Here is a 16,156-nt window from a genome sequence, read left to right as displayed (position 1 = left end):
CGTTTGGAATATTTTGATAGACGTCGCAATTTTATTTTAACATCCCATCAAAATTATATGAAGTTGGGTTACGGGCACAGTTTGAAAAAATTGGTTGTTTTGAAAGGTTGTCCACGAATCATCGCTTACCTTGAGTTTGAGCACAGCAGTCTTCTCCTCTGAGAGTGTCTTGTAGTATCTGCTCATCTTCCCGATGGCCCTGAACTTGTTCAGCGTCTTCTCCTTCTTCATCGCTCTCCCCTCCCCCTCCCCCCCTCCCCCTCCCCATCCTCTTCCTCGTCTGACTCATCCAACTCCTGCTGGCTGCAGATCGAAGTCACCATGTCTGGGAAGATTGAAACTATGGTTCAATCGGAATTTTTGAAGTTCTATTTATAAAGCTTCTACGTATAATGTTTTAGAATCTGATTAACCGAAGTTTCAGCGCAAAAAAAGGATGAGAAAATCTAACATAAAAAATTGTAAGGTTTGAAAATTGTAATGAAAAAATTTCTAGAAACCGCTGAAAAATTTGTCCTCAACTTGGTAAAACAAGCGTCGTACCCTTGAATTAATGCCAATTTTCCATTATGTTCAATTCCATAGAAACTTTTGAAACAGCAAGCAGCGAATCAAGCCAGATGACTCACAAAGCATGTCTGTGATTTTCTCGCCCACAAAAGGGAGTGACCAAGTGAAGGCGTCCATGAAGTTGGGCAGCCAGTAGGGGTGGGGCGTGGCCTTGTAGGTCTTGACGTTGACAGTGCTGTTGTCGTACTTCAGGATGGCCCCCTTGTTGTTGTACATGTCTAGGTAGTTGGGCGCCGAGAAGAGGGTGAACACGGCCGGGAAGTTAGTCGAGGGTACCTGCAAAAAGGAGATTTAAAATAGAGCTTTAATATATCCAATGGAAATTCACAAATCATTTTTTCTTTCTGCTCCCTTCCAAAAAAGGGTGAAAAATTCCTTTGCAAAATATTACAAGAAAACATAATTTCATCCAACAAAAATGCAAGAATCCAATTTTTTTTGCGGGAACTCTGTAGCAATAGAAAAAAAGCGGTAAACGACACTTTGTAATGAGCGTGAAATAATCATTTTCTGTCCACCATCTAAAAACTGGTGAAATCACATGAGTTATGAGATTCAGTGTTTTGAAAATTCAATCAGTTGAACCCAATTGTAGCGTGCACAATTTCTGATCGAGCCCATCATATATTTTCGATCAAAACGAAGTAGCTTGAAATTTCAAAAAAGTCGACTAGTTGAACCTACAAATTTAGAATTTCACATCCTTCTCATTAAACACAAGTTTTTAGAGAGGAGCTAAAATTGGTCTTAAGCTCATCAAAAATCAGTATAATAAAAGGTACGTGGATAATTTCAACTGATGAAAAAGGATTATGATTAATCCCCATTTTTATAATGATGAGAGAAGTTCAGGCAATTTGGAAGAGAGCACTTCTCATGGAAGAAGGAACTTGGAAGAGGGCACTGAGTTCTTTTCCTATGAAAAAAAACGTAAGTGATCCCTCACTCAAAATCTTTTTAGTGGGCCTTACTTTTTCCTTGCTGAAATTGAATACCAATCATAATCATAGTTACTTGAAATATAAACAAACATCAAAAGTGAAACATGACAAGTTTTTTTGTAGAAAGTATGAAGGTTGATTTAAAAATATTGATCTTCCAATACTGGAATTCCAAGATGCTACTTCAAATTTTAGCCGCTCGTGCAGTAAAATTTGTGGAATCCAGAATATTTGGAAAATTCAAAACAAATAGTACTGAATATGTGTTGTGAATTGCGTTGTCTCTCAATTTTGTAATCAAAATCCACATTTTGTAAGCAAAATCTTCATTTTGTAAGCGAAATGAGCATTGTGTTAGCGAAATTCGCATTTCCTAAACAGGAATAAGCACTTTGCTAGTAGAAATCATTTATATCCCGGGTTGACCTCCGGAGACCAAAAATGCTTATCTTAAATTTCAATAAACTACGATTATGAACAAATGCGCATCAAAAGAAGACGAATAAAAATACAATTTTGCAAAATGATGTAATTTTTTCTCGTTTTGGCTGTGTATCTGTCATACTGCTACTGCAATAGCAGTAATCGCACGATGTAATAATAACCTTCAGTGGTATCTATTATTATTATGATGTGTCCAAGGTCACGCGTTCAGAGACATTGGTACACAGCTGAGAGCTCAAAGTTTGAATCTGCTCTCACTCTCAGAGAAAACTAGACAGAGAAAACAATTAATTCAAGCAACAAGGAATACATTCTTGAATTATCACTAGTTTTCCAACAAGATACCGTATAGGATATCACATGGCGCAGCCAGAAGGACTCACAGCTCAGGATAATCGTACTGATATGGGAATACCCGTATTTTGGGCGTCAGCAAAATTAGACCCACCGTGGCAATTTAAAATCTGGTTCGAGCAATTTCTAATGGCAGTAAATGTAAAAGAAAACGTGAACCCGGAAGTTATGTTGGAGGAACCAAAAGACATCTTAGAAGAACCACCTCCACGACCAAAACGCCACGAGAGGGAGATAATGAAGCTGCGACAATAGCCAGAAATTTTAGAGATAAGCTAGCAAGAGATCGAGTAATGCTGGAAAATGACGAGTGAAGAACACGGGGCCGAAGGGTTGGCCACTATGTTTTTTAAAATGAGGTACAGAAGAAAAATGTATCCAGATTATTCCTCTCTCTAGGGACTGAAGGAAAAAAGAGGTTTTTGCAGAAAAATCTACACGCCGAAATTTCCAAAACGTCGTTCAGGGACATTACAGAGCTAGCAGCGGTCTCGTTTCAAAAAGTAAAGTGCTGACTTATGAAAGATATAAATCGTTCACACGAATGCAAGAATCCGGGGACTCACTGGAGGCATTCCATGCACATTAAATGCTCAAGCAGCCAGATCCGAACTTGGAACACTGGAAAGTGAGATAGTTCGTGACCTATTCATTTCGAAAATGAAAAAAATGATGATGCAGGATACACTGACATTTGAAACGCTAGATCCAAAGGAAGTGTTGAAGAGAGCTATAAAATTCGAACATAGCAAATTGACTACAATGGCAATTCAGAAGACAAATGCAGGAGCAACAGTAGGAACGGGCAACAACTACAACTCTGGGGTGAGATTAAAACAAGAACCAGTGATGGCTGTCAGGAACTCAACAGAAACACAAAAAAAAATCAACAATATAAGAGGAAAGCGAATAAACGACAAAATAACAACAGAAACTCCAATGGGAAAACAAAACCATAAAATAGAATCGGAAGAGCATTTGACAAGGGACATCTAAAAAGCTGCTGTTCGGCACTGGGCAAAACTTGTAAAAACTGCGGAAATCCCAACCAATTTGCAAAAATGTGTAGATCTCAGCAATTGAGTGAAGTCACTGAAGAATCCGAAAGATCAGAAGAAGAACGTGAACTTATAAGAGAAAATTTCGGCTCATGTAGTAGGGTTAAATGGGGAAAAGATAAGAGATCAAAAATTGACTTACTCCGAGACCCAACGTCGAACGGGGTAAAATCACTAAAAGCCATGGTGAGAATAGATAATCAAATCATACAACTGACGGTAGATACCGGAAGTCCAGTCTCTTTCTTAAATTGGGCGATGACAAAAGATATAATCGATAAATCAAACAATGCAAGATTCATTCCGTCCGATGAACTGAACTTGGCTAACCAGTTCGTCGACTACAATAATTAACCAATCTGTGTATTGGGGGCATTAAAGACAAATCTTCGTTCGTCAGGCTGGGAGGTGAAAGGAGCCAATTTTCTGGTGACGGAACGTAAAACCATATGCATAATGGGATTGGACTTACAAGGACAAGTGGGGATCGCCGCCACGCAAAAACCAGCTCCAAGAGAACTGTCCAGGTTTGACGTGCTCATATGCGAGCAGTCAGAAGGCTGGAAAAACAAATTCTTCTATAAATTTAGCGATTTATTTGATAGACAAGGAATCACATTGTAAGTTCAAATTTCAAGTACCCTCTATGTCCGATTCAAGAAAAGGTGAGAAGAATCCTAAATCATATACAGGACAAGGTAGAAAAAGACATTGAAAAACTGTTGACAGAGGGTCATATCACAAATCTGGACAAATGTACAAGTGATTGCTTCATAGCCACAACTGTAATAACAGTAAAAAAAGGACGACTCGCTAAAACTGGCGATGGACGCAAAACCGATAAACAGGCAATTCTTCAAAAATAAGTACCAAATGCCCAATGTAGATGAACTCATAGATGGGGTTAGCTAAATAGTTACAGAAAACAAAGAGGGCACACTTTACTTCAGTGTTAGATTTAAAGTACGCGCATAGCCAGATAAAATTGGCTGCAGACACAGCTAAGCAGTGTAGCTTCAAAATCGTTGGTGGAAAGGCTACCGGGACGTATAGATTGCTTGCAGGGCTCTACGGATAAGCAGACGTGCCAGCCGAATTTCAAAAAATTATGGACAGAACTATTAACTACGCAAAAAACACTTTTTGTTTTTTGGACGACATTCTAATTGTGTCGAAAGGTAGTGAAATAGAACAAGGAAAATTTGTAGAAACAGAACTGAAAAAATTGGATGATGAAAATCTTGCATTAAAGATTTCGAAATACGAATTCTTCAAAAACCAGGTGAACTTGTTGGGACATCACCTTTCGAAGTCAGGGATCAGTCCAAAGTTTGCTAAAACCGAAGCGATACAAAATCTAAATCCACCAAAAATGCTAAAGCAATTAAGATCATTTCTGCGTAGTAATAATCTTATAGCAAAACTCATACCCAACGCGACAAGCTTAACAGAAAAGTGTTTGATGCCATAAAAAACGCAGTAGCGAATATTTCAAAATTAAACTATTATGACGCTAATTGTGAAACAAGAGTTATATGTGACGCAAGCCACAATGGTTTGGGGGCTACATTAGAACAACAAACATATGAAGGATCGTGGGTTCCGATCTCATTTGCATCTAGATACCTAAATATACAAGAAAAAAAATACTCAACAAATGAATTGGAGTTACTTGCAGTTGTTTGAGCAGTTGACAGATACAAATATTACTTTTAAGGTAAAACATTTACCATCGCAACAGATCACAAAGCCCTAACATCAGCCTTAGATGGTAACAAGTCAAATAAAACCGAACAATCCCGATTGACCCGTTGGGTCGATCGATTGTTGCCATATCAAATTAAAATAGTTCACATTCCGGGGAAGGACATGGGGATAGTCGAGTATTTATTGCGTGATTCTTATAACGATCCTTGGCCCCAATCGGAATTAGACAAAAAGTTTGTAGTGGCAACAATAAACTCTTTTCACGAAGCGTTATACTGCATGAGCAGTGGGCTAGAAAGCACTGGGTCGGCTCAACCGGAACGAAAACGTTCTAGAACATTCTAGAAGGAATGTTGCAAAACAGTCATCGCTTAATGGTTGCTATGGCAACCCAAACGGTCAAAAACGAACAAAGCTCGACCGGAACGAAAAACAAATTTCGCGACCGTCCAAACGGCTAAACAGCAGCTCACAAAGAAAACAGTTTCCTCTCAATCCAGCAAACAGTCGTGCCAAGAAACTGCAAAAACAATTTAACAATCAGTCACTAAAATTCAGAAAAAAAACAGACTCAAAAAAGGAGATGTCAGAAAACTTCAATCGTTCATACAACTTGTGGTCGGATACACCACAGGAATGGAGAAATGATGACAGAGAGGAGAGCATTTCGAGCCCGAAGTGGAATCGCTCCCTGTTGAACACAAACAAATTGTCCGAAGAGGAGGACGTTACGTAGACACTGCAACGCACAAGAAAAATAAATCGCTGAGGTTGGAAAAACAGAGACAGCTCGGACAGCGAGACAAGGATTCAATCAAGAGTCAAATGGCAATTGCAACCGGACCAACAAAAAGAGGCGGAAAGCAGGCTATTTTCGTTCTGGCAATTGATTCGGGTAGAATCATACACTACAAGAAACATCAATCGGGAACTAGTGGCAACATCGGAAGAGGACGATAAATTTCCGGAGGAAACCAATCAAGTACCAATCAGCATCACTCCGGCTCATCCAAGCGAAAGAAAGTTGAGCGATGTTCAAGTAATCGAGGTGTATCTGACAACCACAGAAGACATGGAGAGCGACCAAGAGGTGTGCGCGATCGAACCACCCAAAAAGTCCAATAAACAAAAGGAACAGAAGCTGCAGAAACAACAAACGGAGCAGTCACTGGACAACCTCTCCAAAATCATAGCTAAAGCGAAAAATTGACTATTCTCGGGAGAATCTGAAGACAGTCAGAAAGGCGAAACTCAGCAGGGACACCAGCCCACTGCATAAACAGCAAGTACACTCAGACAGGGATCGTCAGAGTGCAAAAGCTCTCAAGGAACTACTGGAAGCGAACGCTCGCCGGAACGAGGAAAAGAGAGACGCAGCGAAAAACGACATACAGCGGATTGCCGATGAAATAGGCCTATCTAACTCAAAACTACGAAAAGAAATGATCTACTCCTGGGAGAGGGATTCATAGAGGTTAAGAAACAAGAAAATACGCAGTCTCCGAAGAAGACAATTTTGTGTAAGGACAAATTAGGTACGAGTGGCCAAGCGCTCACACAACCGCTAAAAGGGAAAATATCGACAGAAACGGGTTCAACAGTCAAAATATCGAAAGAATCAATTTACAGAGAATCGGATATCGCTCGAGCGAAAACTTACTTGCAACAAGAGAAAACGCGGAGCGAAAGCAAAAGTCCATTGGCGGAACCACACAAGAAGCTTCAAAAAAACATTTCCCCAGAAACTTTGAAGGACATTGATTCGGATGAAGAACTGCGACGGGCCGTGGAAACAGCAGATTTTATGAACCCAGTGGATCGGTTCCAACAAAGCAAAACAGTCAAAACCTCAAAAGACGCGGAAGCTGAAGAGGGTCTAAATCTTGCCATCAAACGAACGAAGCCAAATATAGAGGACCTTAGTTCGATATCTGGACCTAAAACTCAGGAAGATGTTGCATTTAAAAATAAGAAAAAAAAACACGAAAGGCGAGAAAACAGACAATAAACCAGAAAAATTGCCCAAACAAACTGCTACCGCAGTCGACCAGAGCAACGAACAATCACATCCACTTTAGATACCTCGAATAAAGACGTTCAAATGAGCTCCACTCCAAAAAACAAACAAAAGGCCAAACTGAAAGAGATAGACTCAGAAAGACGACCTGGGGACATCCTCGACACATTTCAAAACTGAAACCTGGCACCAGCGGAGTGGGAGAACTTTGCGGACCAACTTCTCAAGAGGGGGCTCAAAAGGTCGCGGACGATCTCAGAGGACATGTTAAGCCAGCATTTGAATGGCATACAAGATTTGAGCCTCCTCAGGGGGTTTCAGACGATTCTAGCGCCCAAAAATTGGGAGTCCGACGAAGCTCAAGACAGACTAGAGTAAAGAGCCAAAACGGTTTGGGGACCCGGTCAATCATTCCATCAAGGAAGTATCGGAGGAGTTATCAGGGGGAGCACTTCTCAAGGCCGCACTCCAGGAGTACCGAAGAAGACTAATGGACTTCCAAGAACGGAGCGACAGGCCTATAGAGTCCAAATTACGCCTACTGGAAAGACACTTATTCAGGACGAAAATCGGCTACGCAACGCTGGACAAAGGAAAAAATTGGAATCCTTGCCGGAGAATCGAGCTGGAAGAAAACTAAGGAAAATGAAAGTCTGCAATTAAAAAATCTTCCAAATTCGGATACTCTTTGTGAACTGAGTGTACAAAACTTTTTATAGTATAATCTATTTCATATATAGAAAAATTTATTTTCCCTCGAGGGGGTATTTCATACTGCTACTGCAATAGCAGTAAGCGCTTGATGTAATAATAACCTTCAGTGGTATCAATTATGATTATTATGATGTGTCCAAGGGCAGGCGTTCAGAGACATTGGTACACAGCTGAGAGCTCAGAGTTTGAATCTGCTGTATCACTCTCAGTGACTATAAAATAGACAGAGAAAACAATTAATTCAAGCAACCAAGAATACATTCTTGAATTATCACTAGTTTTCCAACAAGATACCGTATAGGATATCACAGTATCGTCAGAGATAAAATAGAAATTTTTTTGGCAAAAAATACTAGTAGTACAATTTTCATAAATGGAAAATGTATGACTAGCATTCATTTGATGACGTCACCAAATTTTTAAACAACATTCTCAACTATTTCAAGATCAAAATGATTTTTGAACTAAGAAAAAAACCATTTCTCAAAAACGTTCAAAAGCTAATTTTTTTTGCCCATAACATAGTCCTGGATACGCAAAAATGGGTTCCTTCCAGTTTCTCTAAAAAAACATTAAAACGCTTTTAAAGTAATTTTTTGTGTTGCATATTTTTCCGTCGGCGAAGCATGTTCAAAAAAATTTAAAATTCAACTGCTTTTCTTAGAACTTTTGCCGGAGTTACAAAGTTTGCTACTTTAATTTTGTCGTTTGGGTAAGACATGTGTATTTCAATCGTTTGTGCTGCCTTTTGAGTTACCAGGCTGGCTGTTTGTCACTTATGTTTGGTTTGTACCCAACCGAAAACTCTTGCAAAGAAATTAAATAGAAAAATAAAAACAATAAAAAATGCTAGTCATACAATTTCCATATAGGAAAAACCATTAATCATAGAACTTTTATGCAATTTTTTGTATTCAATGAATTGTATGGAAAAAGTATGAGTAGCGTTTTTCCAAATATGCAAACTACGTTTTTGGTCAACCAGGGTACTTAAAGTAAACTACAAATGAGAGGAATTCAAAATCACAAAAATCAACACGAAAACCAAGTACTGATATAAAGACACTGCCCGTACTGAACTTTTTGTGCCATTTCACGGCTGATCATCCATTTAGCAGGGGAGAGAATATTCTCAGGACTGTTCCCCCATTATGCAGGGCTGTTCACAAGTGAGCATGCGTATTTTTCTACAGACGTGGTCGTACCTGGATCTTACATGATCAGACCTGAGTGAAACATGTTCATGCCTGTCGCAGACATGATAACGACTGACTGGAAACTTGACAAATTCATATTTATTTATACATTACTTCGTATCTTGACTAATTGGTCTTTGTTGTTAAAAATTCACTTTTTCAGATTTTGTTTGAACTGAGCTTATCCAAATTTACCTCCTCGAGTCAAATATCTTCAAATGAAGAAAATTATGTCGCATCTACATCCCAAAGAGGAGGACGTCAGGTTAGTTTCAGGGGGTCAACGGGAGGGATAGTCGAAAAAACTAAGAATCCCCGGTTTGAACTATAAAGCATTGAATTGAAGCAATTCGTCACAAAATTTTTTGGCCAATAATCCTTCAATTTTCGCGAACCAGTAGCCGCAATAATTGCGAATAAATAAAAAAGATTTGATTGGTTGATACTGATGATCTCATTGAATAAATTAACAAAAAATGTGCGACTACTTTTTAACGCATGATTTTTGCAAAATTTGATTGGAACATAAAAATTTTTAAATTTTCGCAAACCAGTAGCCACAATAATTGCAAACAAATTAAAAAGATTTGATTGGTTGATACTATTAATCTCATTGAAAAAATTAACAACAAATTACTTTTTAACGCATGATTTTTGTCTAATTTTATTTGTTAAGCATTTATTTAAAGTGATGAAGTTTTGATTAATAATTAGTTTTATGTTGACAGGAAACAGAGAAAAGTATCCACACGCCCCGCTACCAACGACTCCCTGCTGGCAATTAAAGAAAGATGCATCTAACCACTACAGTAAATTTTCAACAAAAAACTTCACCGATGTCAGAAAAAGTCTGAAAAAAAAACTAAAAATTTGAAGTTAAGTGTCACATTATCAAGCTGAGTTTATGATGTTGTTACAATTTAACCATTTCTTTAATTATCTTATAATACTGAAGATACCGATTTGAGCATATTCGGTTCAGGCATGGTCATGTATCCTGCAGATGTGAGCATGTTTAGTTCAGGTATGATAATGTATCCTGCAGGTGCGAGCATGTTTAGTTCAGGTATGATCATGTATCCTGCAGGTGTGAGCATGTTCAGTTCAGGCATGATCATGCATGCTGCAGGTGTGAGCATATCTTCAGTTAGCACACCTGATGCAGGTCTGATGCAGGTATGTGCATGCCGAATATAGACATGCTGCACATCTGTTACAGACATGAATTTTGCATGATTTTACAATGATCAGATATGATTATGGCCAAAAAGTTCGGTACGGGTGATATAAAAACTACAAATGAGAGGAATTCAAAATCACAAAAATCAACACGAAAACCAAACACTATAAAGACAATATTTAAACAAAACATTTTGTCCCAATAATGTCTTTATAGTGTTCTGGGAGTGCCCGGAAAATCAATTTAATCGGCCAAAAAAAAGGTCAACAAACTTTTTGAAAATCCACTTCTGAAAATCCTAGATCCGCCCTTTCTCAAGAGTTATAGAATTTGTGAAAGTTTTGTTTCAATTTTTTTTAACTCCTACTCTTTTCTGGCTGTCAATTTTTAATGTCTTTTACTTTTTTGTTTGAAAAAATTTATATCAGTACTTGGTTTTCGTGTTGATTTTTGTGATTTTGAATTCCTCTCATTTGTAGTTTATTTTAAGTACCCTGGTTGACCAAAAACTTAGTTTACATATGTGGAAAAACGCTACTCATACACTTTCCATGCAAAATTTGCGCCCAAGATGCTTGTAGAAAAAACTTAGGGTTGGTCAACCAAAAATGGAAGTCATAAATTAATAGCAAAAGGGGAAACCTTTGGTTGGTGAAGGGGCCGAATCTCGCAGAAGGCGGGGGGGGGGGGGGGGGGGAGAGGTGTGATTAGTATACTCTTATCGTTGTTGACCCTAACCTTCTTGTACATTTTGTAGCCGAGATCCTGCGCCTCATGAGCTCTGATGATGGCCAACAGTCCGTTGGCCTCTATGAAGCTACAGGCAGCTGCATATGAATAGTAGTAGCTGCACCCTCTGGCTGTATTGTGGCAGAAGAACTCATCATCATCCTCCTCCCCAAAATCAGTCCTGGGATCTGCCCAGAGTAGATCACACATGGGTCCATTCTTAGGAGGTTCACGGAACCTACAAATGAGGTTAAGATATTCATAGGCCTATGAGGCTAACAAGCGACACGTATGATATTGACAAAAGTGACCAATGGTCTGAAAAAAAAACTAACATTTGAAAAATTGAGAGATCGATGAAAAGAAGTTTAGCCGTTACCAGCTAAAACGTAGACTTTTGTAGCAGTGCATTTCTGAATTGATTAAATTGAACTATGTAATTAACTATGACTTTGGGCAAATTGTCGTTTCAAACCATTGTAGCTTTCGGCTAACTGCCGCTTATCCACAAGAGGTATTTATCTTTTAATGGAATACTATTTTTAAGATAAAATAATTAGATTTTGTGTTGACCTCTGTTGAACCGGTCAAGCAATAAAAACAAAAAACATAATCGACCGTATCGTACTCTTATATTCGTTGTACCTACAAACAACGCAAAACACAGCAAAAATAGAAATACCTGTCTATCTTTCGGATCTCTTCTACGGAGTGGATGGTAGGTGAGAGGCCTCCATGGACACAGAGAAACTTCTGACTCATGATGCATGCGAGGGGCAGACAGTCGAATGCCCTCATGATCTGCCAACACAGTTTAAAAAACGCAATTTTTTGTTCAAAATTTTCTCAAAACTGAAAATAATTGACAAAACTCCAGATTTCTTTTTGAAAATCCCCCCCTCAAGAAAACCCTAGATCCTCCCCTGGTTTTGCGATAATAACAGTCCAGTAGTGAGAGACTATTGTAAATCAACCCAAAAAGGAAAGTATTGTAAAATTGAGACTATTAAGTTTTATTTCCGAAAAGGCCTCCGGTTAAAACCTATTCCCTTTGAAACTGAACTAAATGATAAAATTGGCTTTTTGAAAGTTAAACAAGACTGCTCGTATCAGAGCGAAGCCCTGAATGTTCCAACTGCCTTTTAAGGTTTATGGAGCAGCAGTAATAACATAAAAATTTAAATGAAATAAAACAAAATGAAACAATATTTCCCACACGCCATATAAAGTACAAAAAGATAGATTTCGCTCCTTGTAACAAATCAATTATGACAAATAAGCTTCTTTCAACCAATTTGGAACGATTTCTAAGACGGATTAATTCTCCGCTTACGCGTTAATAGCGCGAAATATATCCCGCGTTAATTGTCCTAAATTGGCCAAAATGGCAATCTTTAAACCCCCATAACTTTACAAAAAAAGATCACAGGTAAAATATCTTTTCAAATTTGAGCAGGACAACAGGACAACAATACCTTTTGAATGGTATAAAAAAATTCAGTCAAAAATGGCTAGTCAAAAAGTCGAAATTTGTCTGAAGAAAAAAAAACCCACCCCGAGCACAAATATTCCGTTACTTTCGCATCGAAAGTCGGAACAATTAAGTGTACCGACAAGAAGACAACCTAATTTTTTCAGTTTCATTATATGCGTTTCTACTCTATGCTATACTACCATATATTCAAAACAACGCCATTAGCTGAAATGCTTTCAACTATAACAGTTTATGCAGATAAAACATGTCGAGATTTTGTGAGGTTTTGTGGTGTGATTTAACATTGAGTTAAACAACAACTACTTAGAGCATATAACGCTTATGTAAAACCCATTTTACAATACGAAAATTTAGCTTGTGCATAACAGAAAAAAATATATTTTAGAAACAGTTGAACCTAAAACAAAACGGTTTTTGAGAATTATTTGCTTCAAAAGAAAATATGACAGCATAGAAGACAAAAACAACAATCTACTACATAAAGGAGTAACATATATCTGAATCATTAAATTTGTTATGTACAGGTTTTGAGGATATTTTTTGTCGAGCATAATTCAGGAAGCTGTAAATGATCAAAGTGTCAATAAAATTTTGAGTAAGAGACTTTAAGCTAGGCAGATACTTTTGCACACAAAGGTTTACCAAAAAAGTCAATAACATTTAGAATTAGAAAAGCAATGAAATTTGTTTTATAATGCTACCCATTTTGTATGGAATCAGGGCAATACGGAATACCAAATACAAATCTTCAGTCATGATTTTTTGGACAACTACATTCTAGGAAACTACTAATTGGTGAAACTATTTTTTGAGTAGAAAATTAAGTTTAAATTTAAAAAACTGCTGTCAAGTGAAGGTATAGATAGTATTTAACTTTTTTCAACTGTTTTTGTTTCGACTTTCGATACAAAAGTAGCGGAATATTTGTGATCGGGGTGGGTTTTTTATCTTCAGACAAATTTCGACTTTTTATCTAGCAATTTTCGACTGAATTTTTTTATATCATTCGAAAGGTATTGTTGTCCTGAGCTTAAATTTGAAAAAATAACTCACCTGTGGTCATTTTTCGTAAAGTTATGACGGTTCAAAATTGCCATTTTCGCCATTTTGACCAATTTGGGACAATTAACGCGCGATATATCTCGCGCTATTAACGCTTAAGCTGAGATTTATTCCGTCCTATACATCGTTCCAAATTGGTTGAACGAAGCTTATTTGCCATAATTGATTTGTTACAAGGAACGAAATCTATCTTTTTGTACTTTATATGGCGTGTTGGGCGATGATTTTCATAAAAAATTTCAAATTAAAAAAAAATGTTCATTTTATTTTATTTCATTTAAATTTTTTTTGTTATTACTGCTGCTTCATAAACCTTAAAGGCAGTCGGAACGCTCAAGGCTTCGCCCTGATACGAGCAGTCTTGTTCGTTTTTCTGTTTTATTGCATTCAATAGCTTTATTGATCAATGAGTGATCAAATATCGATAGTAACAAAGTCATTTAGGAATTAGAGGCGCGTGAAAACTGGATGCCAAGTTCAACGGCGTTTTCGCAACGAGATTCCATTTTGCTGTGACTGTTCTGAAAATTAGAGTGAATAGAATCTATATAGTAACGTATTGTGATTATTATTAAGACATAAAACACTCGGCAGTTGCCGACATTGTTGTACCTCGCAGTAGAGAGCGAGTGAGTACTTGACAGTGCACTCCTCTTTGAAGGTGAAGAAGGCAGTCAAGTGTCTGCACTCGTGGTTGCCCCTCAGCAGGTGCAGCTGTTTGGGGTGGAGGATCTTGAGGGAGAACAGGTACAACACCACCTCAACACTGAACATCCCACGGTCCACGTAATCGCCTGTTATTCAAAAAGTTTTCACTATCTTTCCGAACGAGAGTAATGTTTTGAAGTGAACTTTGCCTCTTCGTACATTGCAGTACTCATTTCATGCAATACTTTCATTTCCTCTTCATATTATTAACCTTAACTACCATAGCATATAATGGTCCCTTTGTTTGGGCAAAATCTATTACCAAAAAAATATACCGAAAATCGACTACGTTTTTTGAAAAAGTTTAATGCAGCGCACAAAGAATTGAATTGTAAAACTTGAATTGTTCATCGAGGCCCTACCTTTTTGATCTTTTTGTTCCGGCCATTGAAAATTGGGAGGAACTATGAACTCGGGTCTGTTTTATTTTTTTTTTTCGTTTTGTTTTCAACGCAAAATCAGATACCAAAAACAATCTTCGAACTGGGTTGAGTGATTTAACATATTAAAGCCATATACAATTTCCCAGTTTCGAGAAAAACCGGCTTGAAACTTTTGTCTTATTTCGAGTGAATTAAGCGAGCGAGCCTAATTTAAGGCCTAAAAACTCAATTTTAAACAATTAAAATTAGTTCTTGGAGTTTGTAGCTCCAGTTTAGGAATCAAAAAATTCAGAAAAAGGCAAAAGGTTTCGGCAAAAAAAAAGATTTGAAAAAAGAAAACATGTTGAAATTTTTTAATTTATTTTCATTTTTCTATTTTTTTAAAGTTGTCCAATTGGCCTATTATACTATGACTGTCGAACATGGCTAAATTATATTTTCGGTCAGATGCCTTTATCACACCACGAAGAAAAAAAATTTGAAAAAAAAACTTTCTTTGTAGTTTTTTTAAGGAAACACTGTGCTTCTTGCACATTAACCGGCTATACTTGTACCATTCTGGTATTATGTAATAACGTATGGATTTTTTTTCGATTTTTCATCTTTTTGAAAAATAAAATATTACTAATGTAATAAGTCAGTACTAATTTTGGTCAGTCGAAAAAATCCACAAAAAATTTTAGAGGCACTAGAATTGACGCGCTTCATCTAATATATAGTTTTTGTTCACCTAGAAATAATTTGTCACCTAGTCAGATTTCTCACCTAGAAATAAGTACTTGATGTCAGGCAAGGGACCACCTACGTCAAACAGGTGTACTAAGTCGTAAAACTGGCCATGTATATCTCCACATATAGTTAATGGTGCCTGCAAATCCAAAACGGTGTTTTCTTTTTTCAATATTGCAGAAGCCTCCCGGATGATACGTAAAGCGGTGTCCTCTTTCAGTCGTCCTTCTAGTAAGAAATGTTCTTTAAGGATCTCTGGGTATATTTTGGATCCGGGGTAGACATCGAGGTCGCTGAGGCGTCTCCTGGCGATGGTTGACACGTCCTTCCGAGGTCTTTCGACTGTGCTCAGAGGAGTTGCCTTTGATTCCTCCTCATTGCTATTTGAGTGTGTCAGCGAATGTTTTCCATTCGTATGTTGTCCGTTTCTTTTTGACATTTTCGTTGTGCCTAAGCATTAAGAAGTGTCTTGCGAAATTGACTTGTGTCAAAACGGAATCTGTTTCAAAAAATGTCTATATGACTCGGCTGCCAACTTTCAGGAAAACTAGCTGCTATCTGAATCAGTTGATAACACATCCTAGGATTAGGATTTAAAATGATCGTGCAGCTAATGATACAGCATTATAGTATATCCGTTAGCCGTAACCGTTGGCTGTTGCGTCCCTCCTGATTAAGTGCGTCTTGCAACTAATTTTAGATCTGTTTCAAGCTCAGAGCAAATGCATTAAAAAAAAAAACAATTTAAAAATATATCACATTCTTTGGTAATTGTTATACCCCTTCTCCCCCCCCATCCACTTGTATACCCAAAAAATATTCAAAAAAACTTCCAAAAACAACAATCTTCCTTGTTTGATTGTGGGGAA

At 37.6% G+C, this 16,156-nt stretch overlaps 1 protein-coding gene across 1 annotated transcript; it reads right to left on the bottom strand.

Annotated features, from left to right (window-relative positions):
* Positions 1–250: 250 nt before the first annotated feature.
* LOC134856078 (serine/threonine-protein phosphatase 2B catalytic subunit 3-like) lies at positions 251–15,737 on the bottom strand (the record flags this gene model as incomplete). Its single annotated transcript, XM_063872447.1, is given in 6 exon segments — positions 251–325; positions 630–846; positions 10,920–11,148; positions 11,593–11,711; positions 14,080–14,261; positions 15,324–15,737. Coding segments are annotated over 6 exon segments (1,225 nt in total), but the record flags the coding sequence as incomplete, so codon positions are not given.
* Between the last annotated feature and the right edge of the window lie 419 nt (positions 15,738–16,156).

Source organism: Symsagittifera roscoffensis, unplaced genomic scaffold, assembly GCF_963678635.1.
Source record: "Symsagittifera roscoffensis unplaced genomic scaffold, txSymRosc1.1 SCAFFOLD_912, whole genome shotgun sequence".
NCBI lineage: Eukaryota > Metazoa > Xenacoelomorpha > Acoela > Convolutidae > Symsagittifera > Symsagittifera roscoffensis.
Note: the sequence above shows the minus strand (reverse complement) of the source record. Positions and strands in the feature narration are given on the sequence as shown.